Source organism: Cervus elaphus, chromosome 9 (genome assembly GCF_910594005.1).
Source record: "Cervus elaphus chromosome 9, mCerEla1.1, whole genome shotgun sequence".
Classification (NCBI taxonomy): Eukaryota; Metazoa; Chordata; class Mammalia; order Artiodactyla; family Cervidae; genus Cervus; species Cervus elaphus.
Window position 1 is genome coordinate 45,753,265 of NC_057823.1, and position 21,003 is coordinate 45,774,267.

Genomic DNA, 21,003 nt, shown 5'->3' on the forward strand with positions numbered 1-21,003 from the left:
CATAATGAGTCCGAGGGTCAGGATCGTCAGTGGCTAGTGGCAGGGGCCTGACTCTTGGCTGCTGGCTGTAATCACCAGCACTGGGAAGGGTCTGGAGGCATGGGGCCCTGGGTCCACGAGGGAGAGCAAGGTCCTGACCCCCCGCCCCCCAACTAGGGGTGACAGTGACCCCCAATGTACATGGAAGCCACACCTGGCAGCAAGAACACACCAGATGCCAGAGGCTCTAAAATCCGTACAAACATTTATTCTGCCCCTGCCTGGGGGGGAGGGGGTCTTGGAAGGGGGCTGTGGGGCTTTACAGACAGCCCCCAGGGGAGGGCAGGGCTCTGGCGGGAAGACAGTGTCCAGAGGCCAGGAGGCCCTAGGGTGTCCAGAAGGTGAGGCCTGGGGGGCTGATGGAGGGGCTGGATTGGTTCCCAGAAGCCCCAGGGTCCAGGTAAGCTGGGGAGGCCAGATCCCACTGTCCAGGCCCAGGCTAGGTGGAACTCCCAGGTCCTGGTGGCCTTTGGGGTGCCGGCTGCGCTCCCAGCTCCACCCCCACCCCCCAGGAGGGAAGGCAGCACCGGGCTCTTGCTCCTCCGGGTGGGGAAGACAACTGTCAAGTCATCAGGTTTAAATTCAAAATAATAAAAATAACAATACAAAATAAAAAGACAAACCCCTGTCACAAACAAACCCTTAAGCCTGCCACCCCCGCACCCTCCACCCACAAGAAGAGGCACCAGCAGGGCCTGTGGGGATGGCAGGCCGGCCCTGCCCGTGGAGTCAGCAGCAGTCTCAGAGGACAGAGGTCAGGGGCAGAGGCAGGGATGGGCAGGGGCGCGGAGGGGCTCAGGGCTCCGGGGTCGGTCTCGGCGCTGGGCTCTCTGCCGCCGGCTCATCTGGTTCTCTCGGTTTTCTGTGTCTCGGCGACGTGGACAGGGTTAGCTCTCGAGATTTATTGCACTGTTTTGGAAGAGGCCTGGGGTAGAGGACGGGCCGGGGCTGTGGGAGAGGCGGGCGGGCGGGCAGGCGGCAGTCACCGCTTGGTCTTGGCGTCTTCTCGGATCTTCCAGATCACCAGGTGCATGCAGGCACTGGCATCCTCGCTGGAGCTGTGCCCGTCCACTGCAAGCAAACAGGTGTGTCAGGGCCGGGAGCCTGCGGCCCCCATAGCCCTCAGGCCCCCATGTGCCCGTGCCCCAGCACTCACCATTGTCCTGGATGATCTGTCTGAGGTAGTCGGCCATGAGATTCCGCAGGGAGCGCTTGTAGGGGAGGCCCAGGCGATGCGGGAATAACACGGACGTGTCCACCACGGTGCTGTGGATGACCTGCAGGCAGGTGGGCGGGCAGTCAGGGAGGGTCCCAGAGTGCACGCCGGGGCCTGACCTCAGACTCCACAGCTCCCTCCCTGGACTGAGAACAATTGGCCCTAGCTGCCTTCTGGGAACCTTCTGGGAATCAGGACGGAGGGAACAGGGTACCTTCAAGGCCAGCAGGTCGCTCTCCAGACTGTGACCAATGAGGACGGTGTCTGAGCTGAACATGCTCAGCAACACAGCCTGGACATCCCGGAGCGAGATGCTCGTGTCTGCAAGGTCAGCCTCGGTCACTCCTGAAAACCTGGGAGGGAGGACAGAGGCGTTATGGAGCTGGGAGGCCCCAACCTGGGGCCAGGTGGGGACTGGGCTGCAGGCAGGGGTTGGGCTGTGATGGGGAATGGGCAGAGGGCGCGCACCTAGTGTTATAGTCAACAATCTCGTTGTCTGGCCTGACAAAGGTGTCGTACACAACCTGGAGGTCCGTGTCCACCACCGTGACGCGCGTCAGCTCCAGGCCGTACGTGGTGTAGGACTGTGGGGCCGGGGGACACACCTCAGATGGAGGGTCCTGACAGCCCTTCCCGCTCCACAGCCCAGGGTCCCTGAGCCCCACAGGTGGCAACTCAGGCCCCGCTTTTAGATACGGAACCCATGCCAGAGGGCTTCCAGGGGCTTCTCTGGGGGGTCAGAGGGAGAGAAGAACATGGGTGCCCGCCCTCCCCACCCCAGAGCTGAGCCAGAGGCTGTGTTGTGCACCAGGCCCTCAGACTCAGGTGCTGGCCAGGCTGTAACATGAGCTCGGCAGGGAGGTGGACTCATTGCCAGACACCCTCTTCTTCTGATGCTGGCGCAGGCCCGAGGTTTTGCAAGAGGGACTGGGAAGCCTCTCCCTCCTGGGCAGCAAGCCCCCTGAGGGCTGAGGAAGTCCAGGGCAGCCAGGCCCACTCACCATCTCACAGTCGAGGGCATAGACTCCTGGATGCGCATCTCCTGAAAGCTCTTTCTCAAAAGTCTTCACAAACCCTTCTAAGTTTTCCTTCCGGCCATCCTGCACGTGTTGCTTGGGGTAGGAGGAAGGGACAATCAGGTGGTGGGCTTGGAAGGGCAAGGCTGGACTCAGGGGCTGAGCTGTGCTGGCTGTGCTGGCAGCAGTCCTTTACCCAAGGTCCCCACACCAGGCGGGAAAATCAAGTATGGGAAAAGGGAGGCTTGGGGCCAGCACTCCCCAAGACAAGGAATGACCCAGGACACTTACCTTGGCGACCTGACAGCCAGTAGAGCCTATGGCAGCTGAGCAGCATGTGTACTGAGTCTCCCAGCCACCGGCCACTACAAACAGATGCGGTTAAGCAGGTCCACCCGACGCCCCGGCCCAGTCCATCACACCCGGTCTGCCCGGTGGCCAGGGGCTTCCCAGGCCCCTTCCCTAGGGGGGCACCAGGCCCAACCAGGGTGTGAGGGGCCGAGACCCCTGGCAGACCCCCTCCCACCCTCACCCAGCACCAGCTCTCCTCATTAAGCAGTGTGGACGAGCTTGGTGTGGCCCCATGGAGGCTTGCCCACCCAGAGAGGGTCTAGGGCAGTCAGCGGGCAGAACTTAAGGAGGCTTGTATGTGCCCATGGTTGGGAAATGGCCACACTGGCGACAAAAGGAAGCAAGCAGCCACAAGACAGGATGAAGCCTTGGTTCCCTTGGGCCAAACTGCCCCTATTCTTCAAAGGCAACAGGGGTGGAAAGAGCACCCAGTGGGTGGGGCGAGAGACCTTCCTTTTATGAATGTTGTCACAGGAAGGACTTTGGATTATCTTTTCCATAAAAACCCACAGTCAAAAAAAAGTTACAAACAATCAGAGCAAGTGGCCAGCCCAGCCCAGCCCGGCAGGGGTCTCACCTCGGTTCCTGCGGAGCCGCCCCCAGTGGTAGTAACACTCCTCCTCGCGCATGCAGCGGCCAGAGGAGGACACGAGGTACTCAGCGCCGCAGCGGCAGCAGATCCTGCAGGAGGCTACCGGGTGGGGCGGTGTGCATCAGGCCAGCCTGCCTGGCCCAGAACTCTGTGTCCACACCCGTTGGCTCTAACACTCCATCCCCAGATGGACCCCTCCCCAACCCCCGCACCCCAGGGCGGTGGTGCAGGGTACTCACAGTCCTTGGGTTTCTTCTCCTCAGCTGTGAAGATGATGGCGCCGCCAGGCTTCTCAGGGTGCGGGAAGGGGTAGCCATTCTCCTTCAGCTGGCCCTCCGTGAGCAGGTACTCCTTGAGGCGGCTGTACAGGGCGGCCCCTGGGGACACAGGAGAGACGGTCAGCCCGCGGCCACACTGGGGCCACACCAGGGCCCAGGCAAAGGGGGCTGAGAGCTGCCGGGGCAGCCCTGCAGAAACCAGGCTCACCTTTCAGATCCTCCACACGGGGGCTGCTAGGGCGGCTGAGTGAAAAGCTGGTCCTGGCAGCCAACTTGCCCCCCAGCACCACTTCATGGGACACCACCCTCCGGCCGCTGGTTTCTGCAAAAGGGTAGTGAGCACAGTTCAGCCTGAGTCCTTCCAAGTGCCCTGCTCCCCAAAGAAGGGAACAGCCTGACCTCCTATGACCTTAACTCTTTGGGGACCAGTAGGCTGCCCGGAAGCCCCTCCCCCTCCCTGGGGTCTTCACCACTCAGAAGGGAAAGGGAAGAGCTCCACACGGGAGGAAGGGGAGCCAGCCCGTGGCAGACGGAAGTGCAGAAGGCGCCAATGCATTCTGTAAGAAGCTTAAGAAGCACCCTCCTGCCTCAAGCTTTTGAAGAGGCCCCCCATTAGCAGCGGCCCCACAGTTCACTGAGGAGGACGGTTAACAGCGAGAGGAGGCTCTCTTGAGGGCGCAGGGCCAACATCATCCTCCACAGGAGCCAAACAACCGGGGACAGCAGAGCCTCTGTCTGACAGCCTCCTGACGGGAGGGGGGCTGCTGAAGGCCGTGGCCTGGGTCTTCTGGACGTGACTTACTGTTGAGACCTGCTCCGGCACCTGGGCCCAGGCCACGCAGCTTCTTGAGGGTGTTCACAGCCACGTTCAGGTAGATGTTCTTGCTGGGGCTGCGGTCGTAGGCTACCTTCTCCTCGTTGAGCGCCTGTGGGAGGACATGGACTCAGCCCCACCCAGCCCCGCCTCCCACCATGCCCCCTCTCTCCCACCCTCACCACGCACCTTCTCTATGGCTTCCTGGTTAGAAGAGCAAAATTTGAGGCACTCTTCAATAAACAGGTTGAGATACCGCTGGCGGATGACAGTGGGGACTTTGCCCCCGAACTCTTTTGGGATAATGGGCTTCTTTAAACTCTAGAGGAAGAGACCAGCAGAGGGTGGCACGCTTGCTCCCACCTGACCCTGGCCTGACCCAGCTCAGGGTCGACTCAGTTAAAGGGAGACAGCAGGCAGTACCGAGGGCTCACCTGTAAGGATGGGCTGTGCGCCACACGCTTGGGGGCCACGGTGGTGGTGGTCTTGGACGCCATGCCTGACAATGTGCGCGTCTTCAGGGGCTGGCTGCCTGGCTCGGGGCCGCTGGGGGGCTGGCTGCTGCTGGCCGAGAGGGTCCTCTTGGCACCTGTGGGGGCTGCGGGGGGACAGGGGCCGTGAGAACAGGAGGAGAGCACGCCCATCACCGAGCTGCAAAGCACCAGGCGGCCGCGGCCGTGGAGCGCCAGCAGGACGTGCATCTGGGAGCACAGGGGGAGGGGCCGGGGTCGGGCCCGAGGGCTGCGGAACGACATCAGGCTCTATCGGCTTTCGGGGAAGTCCATCGAGGGGGCGGGGGCGAAAATGGGGCTTCGGAGGCCGGCTCAGGCAAGGTCACCGCCGGTGTGGTGCGGCGAGTGGTGGGGGGTGCAGGGAGCCTCTGCCACATGTTCCGGCCCCTGACTCCAAGGCATGGAAGTGTGAGGGACGAAAGGCCCTGGCTCCCGGGCTGAGCACCAGAGCATGCGGGTCACCCCCGGCCCACTCATTGTGACCAGCCAGCTGCCTGCAGCTGCCCCAGTGTTCTGCCACTCCCTTTGATGAGGTCACAAACCAGACAGAGGAGGGGGCCGCCAGCAGGGCTGTCTCCAAGGGCCCCAGGCGGAGCAGCAGCTGGCAGTAAGGGTGGGGAAGGGGCATGGGGACAGAGTGAGACCACGAAGGCGCGGACAGAGTGGTGACCCAAGCCTGCCCACACCAGACTCAGCCATGAGGGAGGTGAGCTCCCCACCAGCCTCATCTCTAAGGATGCACACTTCTCAGTGATGCTTTCAGGGTCACGTAGAGTAGGAGGCATCGGCAGGTGAGTCCCCCTGAGGCTTGGGGGAACCGCCCTGATGCCAGAGTGCAGGCAGTGACACCGCCACAGAACTGTCCTGTCATCGGAGATGACCAGACAGCCCAGAGTAAGATTAGGCTTCTGAATGTGCACCTCAGGGCCATGGTCCAGGGCTGTCTCCCTGTCCCCTCGTGCCCTGCTGGAGATGGACTGCATGGCTGCTGGGAGCTCCGGTTCAGACACCCTGAGGGGAGGGCCAGGAACCCCGAGGGCTTCTCCTCTGGGAGGCTCTAGCACCAGGAAACCTAAGGAGCCTTCAGACACCTGGAGCCATTTCCTCAGGGCTGGCTCTTAGACGGGTTTGGAAGCAGCAGCAAGGACACCCAGGGAGGTGGTCAGATAGCAGGGACTCTCACCCAGGGAAGCTGAATTCTCTGCATCTGTATGAGCCTCCAGGGGCTGCATAGCCCTGCTCCCTTTGCATGCCTAAGCCCCACGCTTGTCGGACTGTTGGGGTGTAACCCAGCTTTCAGACAAGCCCAAGTCAGAGGACAGCAGCCTCAGGGTGGGAGGTGAGGAAACCCAGTCCCAATCTCTACCCCAGATCCACTGGTTTGACTGGAGGGTTGAGGGCCTCCAGAGCCACCCCCTCAGTAACACCTTGTGAGGTGCCACACCTAGGTGGAAGCCTCCTAGACCAGGCTGGCAGGGGAGGAGTGGAGAGTCACTCTGGGTCTGGGGACAGACAGGGAAGGGAGGAAGCCACCCTCGGACTCCCCAGGGTAGCCCCGCCAAGCACCTCCCACTAGCATCGGGGCTGCTTCACAGGTAAGCATAGACATCCAGCCAGCACTGCTCAAGGCCACAGCCCCTGACAGAGCAGGAGCCAGCCGGGGCTCTCCCTGCTGGTGGCAGCATTCCCCAGCCTCTGGGACCCACCTGCGGCCAGGAGGGGGTTGGGGACATGGGCGATCCTCCGCTTCTCTCCTGGGGCCGAGATGTGGACAGAGCTCGGCTTCTCAGCCAGCTGCTGGGCGGCCTGGAGCCAGCCGGCTGACTCCCTCTGCGCCTGCTGGGCCCGTCGGTAGCACACCTCCTGGGCGGTCGGGGGCCGAGCAGGGGGCACAGGGCCTCTCCTCGTGGGCTCCGCCTGGGTGAAGAATTCCAAGCCCAGGACGCTCTGGATCAGAGGTATCCAGAGCAGGCCTTCCAGGGCATCAGGACAGGGGCAGCACTGCGGGATGGGGCAGGCCAGCCCAGGGACCTTCGCCTGGGCAGGCAGGTGCCCTGGAGGGAAGCAGCTGGCCTTCATCTGAGTCTGCTGACCGCCTGAAGAGAACCAGCTGGTTTCCTCCCAAGTGTGCTCATACCCAGGCAGGAACCAGCTTGGCCCTTCAGCACTCAAATTCACCATGACGCTCCACTCTCCCCGGCCCCGCCCAGCCCTGCCCTGCTGGCTTCTGCGTGCCCAGTCCCTTCAGCCCTTCTGCAGGCACAGGCTGTGTGTTCCCACCCACCCGCTAGAGTATATCCTGCTTGATCCAATCTTCTCTGAAGAGTACTTTCAGAATGCCCAGCGGGGTGCAGAAGGACTGGTGAGTGGATCACCTCCACTTCTGTCTTCTGCCCCAGCCTTCCAAGTGCTAGTTCACTATCAGCCCCACGATGACTGACAACTGATCGTGTCTGTACACTACAAGGGAAGAACCCTAGACTCAGAGATGTGGCAGCACTTGCCCAGGATCAGAGCCCACCTCTGAACTCGGGCTGGGCAGTGTGACTCTGCCGGAGGGCTGCCCTCATCTGGTCACCACGCTCCACACTCTGCCCCCAGCACTCAGCACACCCTGACAACCGGATGTGGGCCCCAAGAATGGCTCTGCAGGACACAGGCAGAGCCAGAGGCCCCCAGAGCAAGGGAACGTGAGGAGGCCCTGCCTCTGTAGATGGGTGACCATTCCCTCAGGACCCAGAGGCAGACACTTACCTCCTTGCCTTGCTTGGAGAGGTGAGAAATCCTCCTCTTCTGCCCGGGAAACAGTGTGGTCAGGCCTGAATGCCCCTTATCTGCGGTCTTCTCCTCCTTGGGGGGCTGAGACACAGATTTGTCCCTCAGCGAGCCCACTCCACACCAGCCACAGTTCCTCTCGCTTGTCCTGGCCTGGGGTACACCCCAGGCTTGATACAGGAGCAGGTGGGAAGACAGTAACTGGCTGCCCGGCTGTAGAGGGGGTTTCAGGGTTCTCACCTCCCCCCAGAACACACACAGGCCCTGCCTCCAAGTGAGGACACAGACTTGGCACCCGGGCCCACCTCTCAGAGCCCCCAAAGGGTGAGTTCTGCAGACCACCCAGCCCATGCTCCCGTCCACCCAGCACAGGGACTGGTGCAGGTTCACAATTGTGGGAATGAAGGAAGAAATGGGAAAAGCAGAGGGCCAGGAACAGGGTGGGGCACTAAAGAGGGGGGATCAGAGGGTGGGGCCAGGGTCCCCCTAGGGATCCCCCAGCAGCTGCACATTGCCCGTGGGACTGGCTGTGCCAGCTCCATTCAGAGCAAAGCTCCCTCTGGTGGTGAGATGGGGACACTGCAGCAGGAAACCAGAAAGGTGGAGCGTGGCTGAGTTTGGGGGTCTGAGAGGGAGGAGAGGGGAAAAGAGGGGAAACAGGTCTGCAAGGAATCCGGAAGAGGTGAGAGAGACAGGGGAGAAGCAGGATCAGGAGCGGGGGAAGTGGTAGCCATCGAGGGGTCTGAATCCTGAATGAGCTGAGAGGCTGACGCTGAGAAAGCCATCTCCACTGGGTGCTGGGCCTCTGGTCACAAGGGAGCCAGGGAGGTGCCCAGCTGGCCTGCCCTTACCTGCCGGGCCAGGCGGCCCTTGTCCTCAGTCTTGACGGCCGTTGACTCGTTGAAGATGCGCAGGCACTCCTCCATGGGGTCAGAGTCAAAGTCAACCTCCTTCTCCAGGGCCGAGTAGTCCACATCAGAGCCTGCCCCTGAGGAAGAGGATGAGGAGGAGGGGGGCGGGGAGGCCTTGAGGCGCTTGGGCGGCCCCTGCGCAGCCGACAGGCCCAGGCTGGAGTCCGAGTCTGAGTCCGAGTCTGAGCTGGAGCTGAGGCTGGGGGGAGCGGGAGGCCGGGTGGCCGGCGCCTCGGGTCGCGGGTCCTCGTCCTCACTCTCATCCCCAAAGAGCTCGGCATGGCTCAGGGCCCGCCTGGGCAGCTTGGGGGCATCCCGGGGGGCGCCCTCGTCCAGCGAGCGGGCCTTCCTCTCTGCCAGCTTCCCTGACAGGGTCTTCCCAGCCATCCTATCTGGTGGTTGGCGGGCTGCCCCCGGTGCGGGGCTCGGCAGCGGTCCTGGCCGTTCAGGTCGGCCTTTCCCTGAGTTGGCCACCGGAGTGGCTGAAGATGGCTTTTTCTTGGTCCCGTGGGGCCGCTCTGCTTTGTGCCGGGGGCTGCCGGCCTGCGGGCCCCTCCTGTCTGCAGTAGGCTTCTCAGTTGGCCTCCCTCGTGCACCATCCTTACCCTTATCTGTCTTCCGGACGCTGTCCTTGTGGTTGGCAGTGGGTGGCACCCCACTTTTCTTCTTAGGCCTCCCCTCCTTGGGGCTGCTGCGCTCTGGCGCAGCCCTGGCTGGTGAGCTAGGCTTAGCCAAGGGTGGCCTGCCTGGGCTCCGAGGCGGTGGCCCGAGATCCTCCACGTCACACTGCACCGCCATCTCCTTGGTCTCCCGAAGGCCGCCCTCCTCCAGCTCGGGGCCCTCCCTGGAGCCCGGCTTCCCTGGGGCCTTGCTCTCAGCACCCCTTTGAGCTCTTGGGGGGCTGGTGGTGACGGGTTTGTCACCTGGAGTGACAGCAGCGTCATCGTCAGAGTCCGAAAACCTGGCGTCGCAGCTGCCAAAGGGGTCACAGGGCTTCTTGGGTGCAGGTGTGTAGGGCTCGCTGCCACGGGAGCACCTGGGCCGCTTGGGGGCCCTCTCGTCCTTGGTGCTGGCCCTGCTAAGCAGGCGGGCAGAGAAGTTGGACAGGGGGTCATACTCCAGGTCTGTAGACGGCTTCGAGTTGTCCACCACGTACTTGCTGCTGGAGATGGGGCGGCCGTACCGCCGGGGCTGGCCCACGGCCTTGGGGACATACTCCAGGGCCCCGCCACCCCCTCCACCATGGCCCTGAGCCCGGTCTGGCGAGGCTAGAGAGTACTTGCAGCCAGGCTCAGCGGTGGCAGCCAGTGGGGTGGGCTGATAGCTGGCATCGGGGCTCAAAAGGCCATGGCTACTGGGGTTGTAATCGAAAGATAGTGGGAAGGCGTCCCCGTCCAGGCTGGTGGCGGGGCAGGCAGCAGGGCCATGGGGTGCCAGGACAGGGGCCTCGGCCGAACCACACTCCCGGGTCGTCTCCAGGAGCTCCTGGTAGCGCCTCTGCTCCAGCTCCACCTCAGAGCGCACGGCCTCAATGGCCTGGTTGACCAGCTCCAGCTCCAGGATATCTGAGCGGGAATCAATGCCTCTGCCCAGGGCGCCATTCTCCCTTTGTGTGGGGGGCTTGGGCAGCTCAGGGTTGTACGGGTCATAACCAAGCCCTGAAACAAAGAGGAGAAACAGTCATGAGCAGGCTGGTGCAGCAGCGGCCCCCGGAGCTGGTGACCAGCCACTGCCTAATGCCAGGCCTTGACCCTTGGGGCCAGCAGGGAAGAGCAGAGGACGGGCCTTCCAGAATCTGCCAGGGCCAGGCCTATGGCCGGCCGCACAGAAACTCTGGCAGCAAGTCAAGGAACCTGGAGGGTCCATGCAGGTCCTACCACCAAGTAGGGTGTGGGGTACAGAGCCTGGGGTCTTCCTGACCTGGAACATGGATGGTGAGGTCTGGGGAGCTGGGCAAGGGTGGGCTTCCCACATGGCTCAGCCCACGCTGAAGCCATACCACGCAGCTCCCTGAAGCCAGGGAGGCAGGAGGACACTGGCAGGAGGCCCGCCAGCCAGCCAGCCAGGGCCAAAGGCACAGTGCACAGAGCCGTCTGACTCGGGGGCAGGGAACAGAAGGTGGCCTGACACAGTCCACCCAGAGCAGCAGGCAGACACGCACAGCCCTGCCTGGTGACTGCGCCTTTAGGCTCTGTCCTCCCACACACTTTCTTGCCCACAGAGAAGTCCACCAGTGGTGCATATACCAGTGAGAACATGCAAAGTCCTGAAGTGTCGACTGTGAGGAGGTGGCAGCTGGGGTGTACGCAGGACAACACGGCAAACTTCACAGGGGAAGCGAGGCACGCTGTCCCCCGAACGATGCCAAAGTGTAAGATATTCAGACAACGCATGACATGGGGAAGCACAGTGGGGTGGATGGCAGGGCAGGCATGGGACACACTCATGTCTGCATCAGAACAGGAGTGGTGGGGCAGCTGGTGGGCAAGCAGCTGCTGTTACTGACCCGCCTCCAGGGTACATTACACAGGAGCAGCCCAACACCACCCAAGCTGGCAGGGACCTCACAGGAGACTCCCTTAGGGACAAAGGTGCAAAGCTCCTCCGTAAGATGTGAGCAGGTAAAGCCCAATGCTCCCAGAAGGGAGCGACACACTAGATTCAACTGTTTCGGAATTTTAAATGGTTCCTGGTTAGAGTGTCTCCCAGATACGAGTCTGTGAAACTCTGAAGAAAAAGTGACTTGTTTTGATGCCCTGTGCTTGGCCATGCTCCAGGAGCCTCAGGATGGAACCAGCTGTGCCCCCACTCTGGGCCTCTGACCTCCAGAACCGCCAGAGGAAACCCTGTGCTCTTCTAAGGCACCTGGTGAGGGGGGCTCTTGCTGCAGAAGCCCCAGGAAATGCATACACCCCTGAGAAAGGACGCACAGGACAACTGGCGCTACTGCAGGACAAGGGTGGGTAGCTGGGCTGCTGGAGGACCAGGGGGCCAGGGGTGCAGGTTCCATCACAGACCTACTGTCCGGCTTTTACCCTGGAACCTATCTCTCAAGCGACACTTGAAAGGACGTGTGTATCTGTGCTTCAGACCACCAGAGACACACCCAGCCTGCAGGTTATAGACAGAATGGTAAAACCGAGTCGCACAGGCCATGGCAGGACTGGGTGCTGGTGACTGCAGCCAGTGACTGACTGACCAGGTGACTGGTCAGAACACACAGCCACTTGCCCCTCTGCCCCAGAAGAGGTTCAAGATGAAAGGACCATCCAGAGGTCCAGAGAGAGGGCCAGAAGCCCCCAAGGGCAGGATCCAGGGCCCTCCCTGCAGCTGACCCTAACCCACAGCGGGCCCACAGGCACTACCACAGACCCACCCCAGCTACTTGCGGCCCATGTGAACAGAAAAGCCAGCGCTCTCCCCTCCCCTCAAAGTCTTGGCTGCCCAGCAGAGTGGAGGGCCTAGAACACAAGCTGGGGGGCACTGACGGGGCATGTCCAGTAAGGGATGGGCTGGGTCCTGCAAGTCTTGGGGGGCCTCCAGCCCCAACCCCCCTCACACCCTGACCTCCCTTCCTGAGGCTGAGATGGCTCCCAGTAGCAGGGCTCATCTGGGGGAAATGCCCCTCCCCCCAGAGGGGTTCTAATGGATGGAGGTCCTCCCCACTCTGACCAGCTCTGGAACAGGCAGCAAGGTGCCCCAGCAACACAGAAACCCCCCGGAGTGCCTCATGCCCTTCTCATGCCAGAGTTCAGACCTCTGCACTTCATGAAGTGACAGGAATCCCATCACAAACAAGCCTGCACTTGCGAAGCAAGGAGAGGAAGGAGGTACCCAAAGGGCCAGGCCACAAGAGGGCGGAAGGCTGCCAAGGCCCTAGGGGGCCCGCTGGGCGCCCTGATGGGGAGAGGAGCTCCTGCTCTCTGATGAGGGCCTGCACTAGCGTCAGGGGGCTCTTCTTGAGGGCAGTACCCCCTCCACTTCCTGCAGCCTCCAGGGCCCAACTCAGACTCTGCCAGGGAGTAAGCCCCTGGCAAGGCCCAGCCCCCAAGATCTGGGCATCCCAGAGCCCTGCCAAGGTGGGATGTTTCAGTACCAGGGAGGCTCCCTCTTCACATCCCAACAGGCTAAATTGAAAAAAAAAAGAAACAGCTCTAGGAGAGGGGCAGAGGGTCTAGGTCAAGACCCTCACCTCTAAGCCTCAGTGTCCCTGAGGTGACATAAGGCTGCAGGTCTAGGCACATTAAGCACACAGCTGCCGGGGCTCAGCCACAGCCCCTGCGGCTCAGAAATGAGTGTGTGGGGCCCAGAGTTCGACCCCCATGCTCCTGATGAAGCTTCTGGAGGCCTCTGGGGGGAGGCAGGTAGATGGAGAAGGCATTTGTGATGCTACCTAGCCCCCACCCCACCCTGCCTCAAGTGACCGGCCCTCAGGGGACCAGAAGGAACTGGAGAAACTTTCCAAGAAAACCTTTGCCAAGCGACAGGTGACCCTCAAAAGGAGAGGTGCTGTGGCGCCACAGAAGCACCTTCTCGTTATTAGGGAATTAATCTGGCTGGAAGCCAACGGGCGCTCCTTTGGGGTTTGTACCAGGGAAGAATGCCTTTGGTAAACAAGACTAATTGGCTGTTTTTCAGCAAGGGGTCGACTCTCAAGCTGACTGGGAAAGCTCCTGGAAGGCCTGGCTGCTGGGGTTACTCTCAGAACAGAAGTTCCTGCCCCAGACCCAGGGCAAGAATTAGGCTGCCAAGCGGGGCCACCACTGAAGAGACACCCTGGGGAAGCCCCTGGGAAGCTCCTGGGCTGTCCCTGGGCCCGGTTTTTGTGCGCCAGCCCCCTCTTGTTTTTGGCACCCCAGGGCCACTCTCCCTGTGACCTGGTCCCAACACGCCCTGGTCACCAGCTCCAGGTGACAAGGCATCCAGCATGGCAGAGCCCAGGCAGGCTGTCCCACCTTCAGCCAGGAGCAGACACTCATGGCCACGGTGCTCAGGGAACAGATCGCCCAGAGCCCACTTCGGGTGGAAGGACAGTGTGGGGTGGCAGCTACCCCAATCCCTCTGAGCCCTGCCCTCTGCTCCCCCTACCACTCTCAGTTGAGGAAACAGTCCGCAGACACCCGGCCCGCAAGCTCCAGCTGCAAGTGCAGTTAATGAGTAGACAACTGGGCAGGAAGCCCCCACTGGGAGGCACGGGCCCCAACCCAATCGACTCTAACTCTGAGGCCTTCCTCTTTAATCCTCACGCCCATCCTGCCTGCTGTGACCCCCTCACAGAGGAGGCTGGGACTGGGGCAGTGCCATACCCCAAAACCCTGGCTCCCCTCCCCAGACAAGAAGACCCAGTGCCACCTGATCCTCTACAGTCCGAAGGACTCTCTACCACCCTACCTTCCCCTTACTCCTCTGCCCCCATCAACAGACAATATGCATGTGGCAGTGCCACTCCCTACTTTGTGCCCTGGTTAGACAACAGTGGGGACTCCTTCACCCCAGGGGATGGTCACAACCCAAGGGGGCAGGTCAGGGGGCCAGGAAGAGACAGGCACCATCCCTGCCACATGAGAGATGAGTCGGACAAAAGGACCAGTCAAAGAGAGCAACGAGGCCCACTCCTTCGACAGGAAGCTGCCCAGGCGGCAGAAGCCTCGAAGGCAGAGAGAGGAGGACCATCAGCTTCCAAGCACCAGGCAGACTCCTATTCATCCCTCAAAACCCAGCTCAGCAACTGCTTGCCTGGGAACACTCGCCCGACTTGTTGCAACCACAGGTGCCAATGGCTCGCTCTCCTGAATTCTGGCCCAGATATGTGCTGCTGGACACTCCTTCCCTCCCAGAGCCCCCCCAGGTGGTCTACAGATGAGTACTGAAATTCAGACAGACCTGAAGAGCCCTGGGAGGGTGCCAGAGCCAGCTCCGGATTTCACAGCTGACGCAGAGGCTGGGTGGACCATGCCTGTGTGTGTCTGGCCGAGCTCACAGCTAAGATGGCCAAGGCCCCCCGCCCCCACCAAGAGCGCTCAGGTCTGCCAGCCACCTGTCCTGCTCCCTACACTTTTCTGGGCTTCTAACCCTGCCTGCCACCTGTGCAGACTGCTCGGGGAGGGGTCAGCCTTCACAGAAAGCCTCAGCCATGGACCCATCACCCTAAAACGACGGGCACAGTTTTTGCTGGGAGTCAGATCACACTGACAGAAGTCGACCTTCCACACAGGGATGGCTTCAACACCAACAAACCAAGTTCCTGAGCAACCACTGTTCAAGTGCAATGCTCTGGTCAAGGGGATTCTGAGGGAGGAGCCAGGGCAAGAGGACGGCAGGGCAAGGATACCGCGCAGGACAGCTGGGTGAGATGGGAGAGGCGCACTGCTTGTTGAGGGGCCTACATCACGACCCCACCTTGCAGAAGGGGTGGCCAAAGCAGAGGTGGTGACACTGAGCAGTGGGAGGCTAGGCTCCTCACACCATGGAAGATGTTGCTCCAACACCTTCACCTGAGGCACTACTCCACCTGCAGGGCTGCAAGTCTGCCATGGCGCTTGTGCCCCCCCTCTGCCAGATGCTCTGGGGATGGGGTGCACTCAAGCATCCCGCATAGCTCCCGAGCTCTCCGGGCTGCTGTGCTGTCCTCGCCGATCCAACCCTGGCGCTTGGGTTGCTCTGCCTCTCACCTTGGGTCCCGGAGGAGCTGGGAGGGCTGGTGTGGCAATTCTCGGGGTGGTGCTCTCTAGCAGGCCAAAGCTGGCTGGCTCAGCCCATCCTCAAATACAAAAGCAGGCCAGGGCTGGGACACGGTGCAGGCTCCTCCATCTCGCTTGGCAGCACGGACACTTGGAGTGGGACAAGGCCACGTGTGCAGGGAAAGGGAGCCGGCCCGGGCACCGTGACACGCTGAGCGGCGTCCCCGGACACCCCTTCCCTCACCCCGCCGGTGCTAGGAGCTCCCTACTTCCTGACAACCACAGGTGTGTCCCCGGGAAGGTCAGCATGAACTCCAGGCGAGACACTGCTTTGCTGACACTAAGCAGAGAACCCTAAAAATGCAAAAAAAAAAAAAAAAAACCAGCTCTGGAGGCAGGTATATCCTTATTCAAATGGCCCGAGCCTGGATCTGGGCAAGAAGGCCAGTCTAGAAAGCTCCCCAGGTGCTTCAAGAGGGGCCACCAGGTGTGGGAACCAGAAGCACGGGGCAGGCCTCGCACCTCGCTGGGGTTTCTGCAACCTCGACAGAAGGACCCAGCTCCCAAGAAGAGCAGGGTTACAAGCACAGGAAGGACAGACCACGTCCCAGGCTGGGAGGAGGCACAGCAAGCCTGCTGATGCAGGACTGGGGGCATCGCCACATACACGACCCATCTCCTTTGAATTTCCAGCATTTTCCTGTGTGTTTAAAATGAACATTACTCTGAGTCCCCAAAAAAGCACTCTGAACAGAGATGACTTAGCTGGGATGGGACACTGCCTCTGAAGACAGGGGCTGCATGACCCACTGAATCTAGACCGCCCTCGTCCTGGCGTAAGAAAGGGATTCATGCTGCTCTGAGAACCCGCAGCACCTTTCCTCCACTCCCTCTTCACAGAAAACTCAAGAACAATGGAACCACCCACTGGATGGCAGTGCAGGCTCCTCCCCTGGGAGGTGGCAAGCCTGTGTCCCCTGAGCCTGGTGGCCCAGCTCCCTTGGCTGAGCTGCACTTGTGCATACAGCTCCCCAGGAGGGGTGGGGAGGTGAGACTGATGACCAGGGGTCTTTTCCGGGGTGCTCCTGCCCCCACGGAACACTGGGTGAAGTCTGGGGGCACCTGTGCTTATTAAGACTGGGGGACTCCTGGCATCAAAGAGGTCGGGCCAGAGAGGCTGCTCCACCCTGCACAGAGCCCAGGATGTGCCCCCCAACGGCTCCCCACCAGTTTCTGGTATTCTTCATGGTTCCACCCTCTCCCGACAAAGTCAAAGGCCCTTGACAAGCCTGACCCCAGACCACACCTGGAGGCAAGCTAGGGAAGCCCTGGGGGTCGTCAAGTACCCGGCCAGACCTTCAGATACACAGGTGACACTGCTCTCTGCTGGGCTTTTCTCTCCCAGGAAAGGGAGGAAAGGGTGTGTATGGCTCACTCAGGAAGAGAAAGCACCAGACAGAGGAACACTTTGCTTCTGCCTCTGAGCACGGCCATCAGGGCAGTGGGGAGTCATGCCCTCATGAATCCTGCTGGCCCCCAGCCCATGGGGAAGGCAGCGAAGGGCTACTGCCCCTTCAGAAGCACGCACTTCTCTGGCTGCACCCTCCCTTCCCACCTGACTCCTGGCCCTTAGCTTCCCTTAAGAATCAAGGCTTGCTCTCAGAACACCACACCACAAGGGTCCCCCAGGGGACCTCACAAGGGTCCCCCATGTGAGACCCAGGGGAGCTGCGACCACCACCAGCTGGGGCCACCCTGCCTTCCAGCACGAATCAGGGATTCCTCCGGCCAGTCTTCGGGAGATTTCAGTGCTCAGGCCCTGCAGCATGGGTGAGGCCCTTCCCTGGGTCTCACAGCTGCCTCTCAGCCTCGGGACACAGCACTGAGCCCACACGTGATGGGCACCCAGGTGCCCAGCAGCAGGAAGTGAGGCGGCAAGGGCCTGACCACCCTGATCCGACCCCATGAGGCGCACTTACCGACCATGTGTACACAGGTGCATGGCTTCCCCTCTCTGGGCCCGTCTCCTCCTCTGTAAAATTGGGACAATTGTCCCTCCCACCGGTTAAGGGTCATGAATAAAGAGCATGCCTGAGGGTGCACGGCAGTAACTGGGCAACCCCAGCGGAGCATGGGGGTGGGGACCCTGGAGCACAGGAGAGCGGATCTAAGGGCCGGAAAGACTGGGATGGGCCCTACATGGGCCTCAGGGGGCCGGCAGACCAAGGCCGGAGGTGCTGGAACCCCTACATCCCGCCTGCAGGCAGTCAGTACCATCTGCATCCCTGCCCAGCCCACCCTGGCCGAGCATCTGCTCTTGGGCCATGTCAGTCTGCTCACGGGGACCCAGCCAAAGTCTGGCCTGTGGCTGCAGCCTCTGCAAGCCCCACAGGAAGTGTGCCTGTCAAAGTCCAGAGCAAGGGGGAGCTAAAAGGTGCAGGGGCAGGGGGTGGGGGGGGAGGCACACCTGAGCACGCCACAGAGGAGGAAACAGCATCAGAGAGGCCCCACAGCAAGACGGAGGCTGAGCTGCAGGAAGAGACCCACCCCCACCCCCCAGAGGAGAAGAGGACTGCTTTTTCTCACCTGCAAAAGGAAAATGCAGACACTGGGGTCAGGGGTAGGCAGCTGCACTTTTTCCTGCGGGAAAGTGAAGCAGACAGGACCACATCACCAATGGGTTCTCAAAAATGACACTTTGGGAAACTGGCCATTTGTGATGCAGGAAGACATCAAGAGACCAATGAACTAGAAAGAATACACGAAGAGATAAATCAGCACTCTCAGATGGCTGGAAGTCAACCTGTGGGCCTGCAGACGAGTCGCGGCCCAGGGTCTGAGGGAGCCGGCCTGTCCAGTTTGTCTATCCCCTAAACATCAGGGGCTCTCTACAGAACACCATGCAGACTGCACCAGCATGTCAAAAGATGCAGCGAGAAAGTGCACCAGGACAGGGTGACCACCAAGGAGCGTCCCACACTCAGGCCTGAAACTCAGGCACCTGTGGGCACAGCTATCTTCCTTCCCTGAGGGAAGGTTCCCAAGAGCCAGGCCGGTGTCCCACCCAGGTGTGGAGCCTGACCTTGAATGATGGCATCTGGGCAGCTGATGCAAGGCCAATGGGCCAAGCAAAATTTAGGGTGGAAATCTGAGACAATTCTACCTCCCCCCCCCTTTTTTTGGGGGGTGGGGGAAACAGGCCTATGACTTCATACAAGCAAGGGTGCTTCTCAAGTAAAAAAGCTCTGAGATGAAGATCTGTGTCTTAAGCACAAAGGATACTGAACAAGGAAATCTGGGTCTGATGGAAAGAGGGAGCCAGTCCCCGAGAACAGGGGCCACAACCGGAGCCTAAATTCGCCTGAAAGGAATGACACACATCCTCCCCGTGGACCTTTCCTTGTGATGCCCCTCTTTTTGCCCCCGTTCTTCATGTCTCTGCTCAAGGCCCACACCTCCTAAGAGAAACAGTGCCTGCCTCCTGGCAGCTCTCACCTGAACTCTGTGACATTAACAATCACCACGCAGAGACATGCACAGCCTCTGAACGTCCTCTCGGAAGTCTGTCCCCCATCCCAACACACACACACACGCAATCAATCAGGTTTGACTCCCTCCCTGACCGTAGCATGACACACGGGGCTCGACACCCAGTCGGAGAGCTCCCAAACAAGACCCTTTCGACTCCGCTGTTGTCAACAGGGGCGGCCACGAGCAGAGGTGCGGCGGGGGAACGAGCGCGGAAGTAAACAACGGCTGCAACCAACACCCCGGGCCGGGGAGGGGGCGGGAACGGTTCCCCCGGTAGGAGTCCCGAGCCTGTTGACCAGTGCTGGCCGCGCTCTTTTCCCGACCCCCACGCGCTTCACGCTCGCGACACCTCTAGGAAGGCAGGTCCTCTCATTGTTTAGGTTTTACACTCGCGAAAACGCAGGGTCAGAGGACCCGAGACCGGCACTGGGCTCCGGGGTGGGTGACCCCGGGTTGGAGGGACGTCGCTCGCGAGTATACAGGGAGAGGTAAGCGGGGAACGGGAAACCAGGGAAGCCCGGGCGCTGGGGTCCAACCCGCGACGGGGAACCGAACTCGAAGCGGGCAGGTAGATATTACCTGCTGCGGGGGACACGGCTCCACCTTCGCCGGGCGCGCCCGGGCCCCGGGCCCCGCGGTGCCGGAAGTGGCAGTAGGGCCGCCGGCAGGGTCCCCCGGGCGCCCCAGCCCAGTAGGGGCAGTCGATGGCCCGGAAAAAGCCGGTGGAGCGTAGCATGGTCCGTCCCGCGGCGGCGCCCCGGCCCGGAGCCGCCGGGCCCCCGGGCCCCCTCACTGGCGCCGCGGTCGCCGCCGCCCGCGCCTCACGGACCCCGCCGCCGCCGCCATCTTGCTCCGAGGTCCCCGGAGGCCCCCGGGATGCTGCCGCAAGGGACCCCGGGAGCGGCTGCCCGAAGTGCGCCTGATCAGAAACGCCTGCTCCCGCGGGACCGAGACGGATCGCAGGACCCTGGTCTGAGACAGATGGCCCCCAAGGGAGGGATAGAGGACACAGGCTGCCCTGTCTGAGGCCTCAGAGTGCCTCGCCGGCGCCTCCGGCGGGTCCTCTAGCGGCAGCAGCGCCATCTTGAGCCCCAGGCCCCTGCGGCGCCAGGGCTGTCCGAGGCGCGCCTGATTTAAAAAAAAAAAAAAAAAAGCCCCTCACTGTCCCGCTACGGCTTATTTGCATTCAATTTGCGTTTTATTAGCTTGTCTTCCTAAGGCGCCCTCTGCTGGTCTACTCGAGTTCTGCAGATGCATCTCAACCGCACCTGAGTTACCCAGTTCAGGCTCTGAAACTCAACTCGGCCCTGTTGACTCGCAGTAAGTGCTTCATTTCTCCCACCTGGACACTTGCGGCAGTTAAATCTCCAGGTCCACCAGAGGAGACCTGTTCCGATTCATTCATTGGTATACCTAATATTTGAGCACCTACTGAAGATCAAGGCCATGCCACAAAGTATTTTATCCAGTTACCAGATGATGGACATTTCAGTGGTTTCTGGTTTTTGTCTATGGTGAATTGTGCTACTGTGAACATGCGTCTATATGTATCTGACCACAAGTTTTGTTTCAGTACTAGTTTTTCAAATGGTGTAAATGTGCTTGTTGCCCGTTTAAAAAATTGTGGGAGGACTTCCCTGGCGGTCTAGTGGTTAAGACTGCGCTCTCAATGCAGAGGCATGGGTTTGATCCCTGGTCAGGGAACTAAGATCCCAAATGGCTGCAGGGTGCGGCCAGAAAAAAAAAAAAATGGGGGGGGGGGGAAATGTCGCAAGAAACTACAATTTCCAGGCTGTCCACCATCTGGCAATTACCAAGCATCTCCCTAGCTCAGCCTGCTGGCCCTGCAGACACAGAGGCTTGAGACCCCCTCACCCCCGGGGATCTCTCCATGCCTCTCCTCCACTGCCAAAAGTAGGGTGGGCTCCTGAACAAAGCAAATATCCTCACCCTGGTGGAGGTAGTGTCTACATGCGGACAGACAACAGGAAATCAGTAAGTGAGATATCACAGTACAAGGTGAAAAGTGCTATGGGGTGGGGGGAGTAGAACGGAGTAGGAAGTTCAGTCTCTCAGTTGTGTCCCCTTCTCCTCCTGCCTTCAATCTTTCCCAGCATCAGGGTCTTTTCCAATGAGTCAGTTCTTCGAATCAGGTGGCCAAAGTATTGGAGTTTCAGCTTCAACATCAGTCCTTCCAATGAATATTCAGGACTGATTTCCTTTACGATTAAACAGAGTAGGGGGCTGGGAAAAGGGAGTGGTCCATGTAGTCCTATGGGAAAGGTGGG

General features: G+C 60.8%; 1 protein-coding gene across 1 annotated transcript; it reads right to left on the bottom strand.

The window, feature by feature from the left end:
* Positions 1-223: 223 nt before the first annotated feature.
* On the bottom strand, positions 224-19,583 carry REXO1 (RNA exonuclease 1 homolog). Its single transcript, XM_043912748.1, has 16 exons — positions 19,295-19,583; positions 8,445-10,162; positions 7,573-7,677; positions 6,525-6,735; positions 4,741-4,904; positions 4,496-4,627; positions 4,295-4,418; positions 3,701-3,814; positions 3,454-3,591; positions 3,200-3,313; positions 2,563-2,636; positions 2,257-2,367; positions 1,724-1,839; positions 1,470-1,608; positions 1,196-1,316; positions 224-1,110 (listed from the first exon to the last, which is right to left on the bottom strand). The coding sequence occupies exons 1-16, from the start codon at positions 19,449-19,451 to the stop codon at positions 1,022-1,024; spliced, it is 3,627 nt and encodes a 1,208-aa protein (XP_043768683.1). The 5' UTR covers positions 19,452-19,583; the 3' UTR covers positions 224-1,021.
* Positions 19,584-21,003: the final 1,420 nt, after the last annotated feature.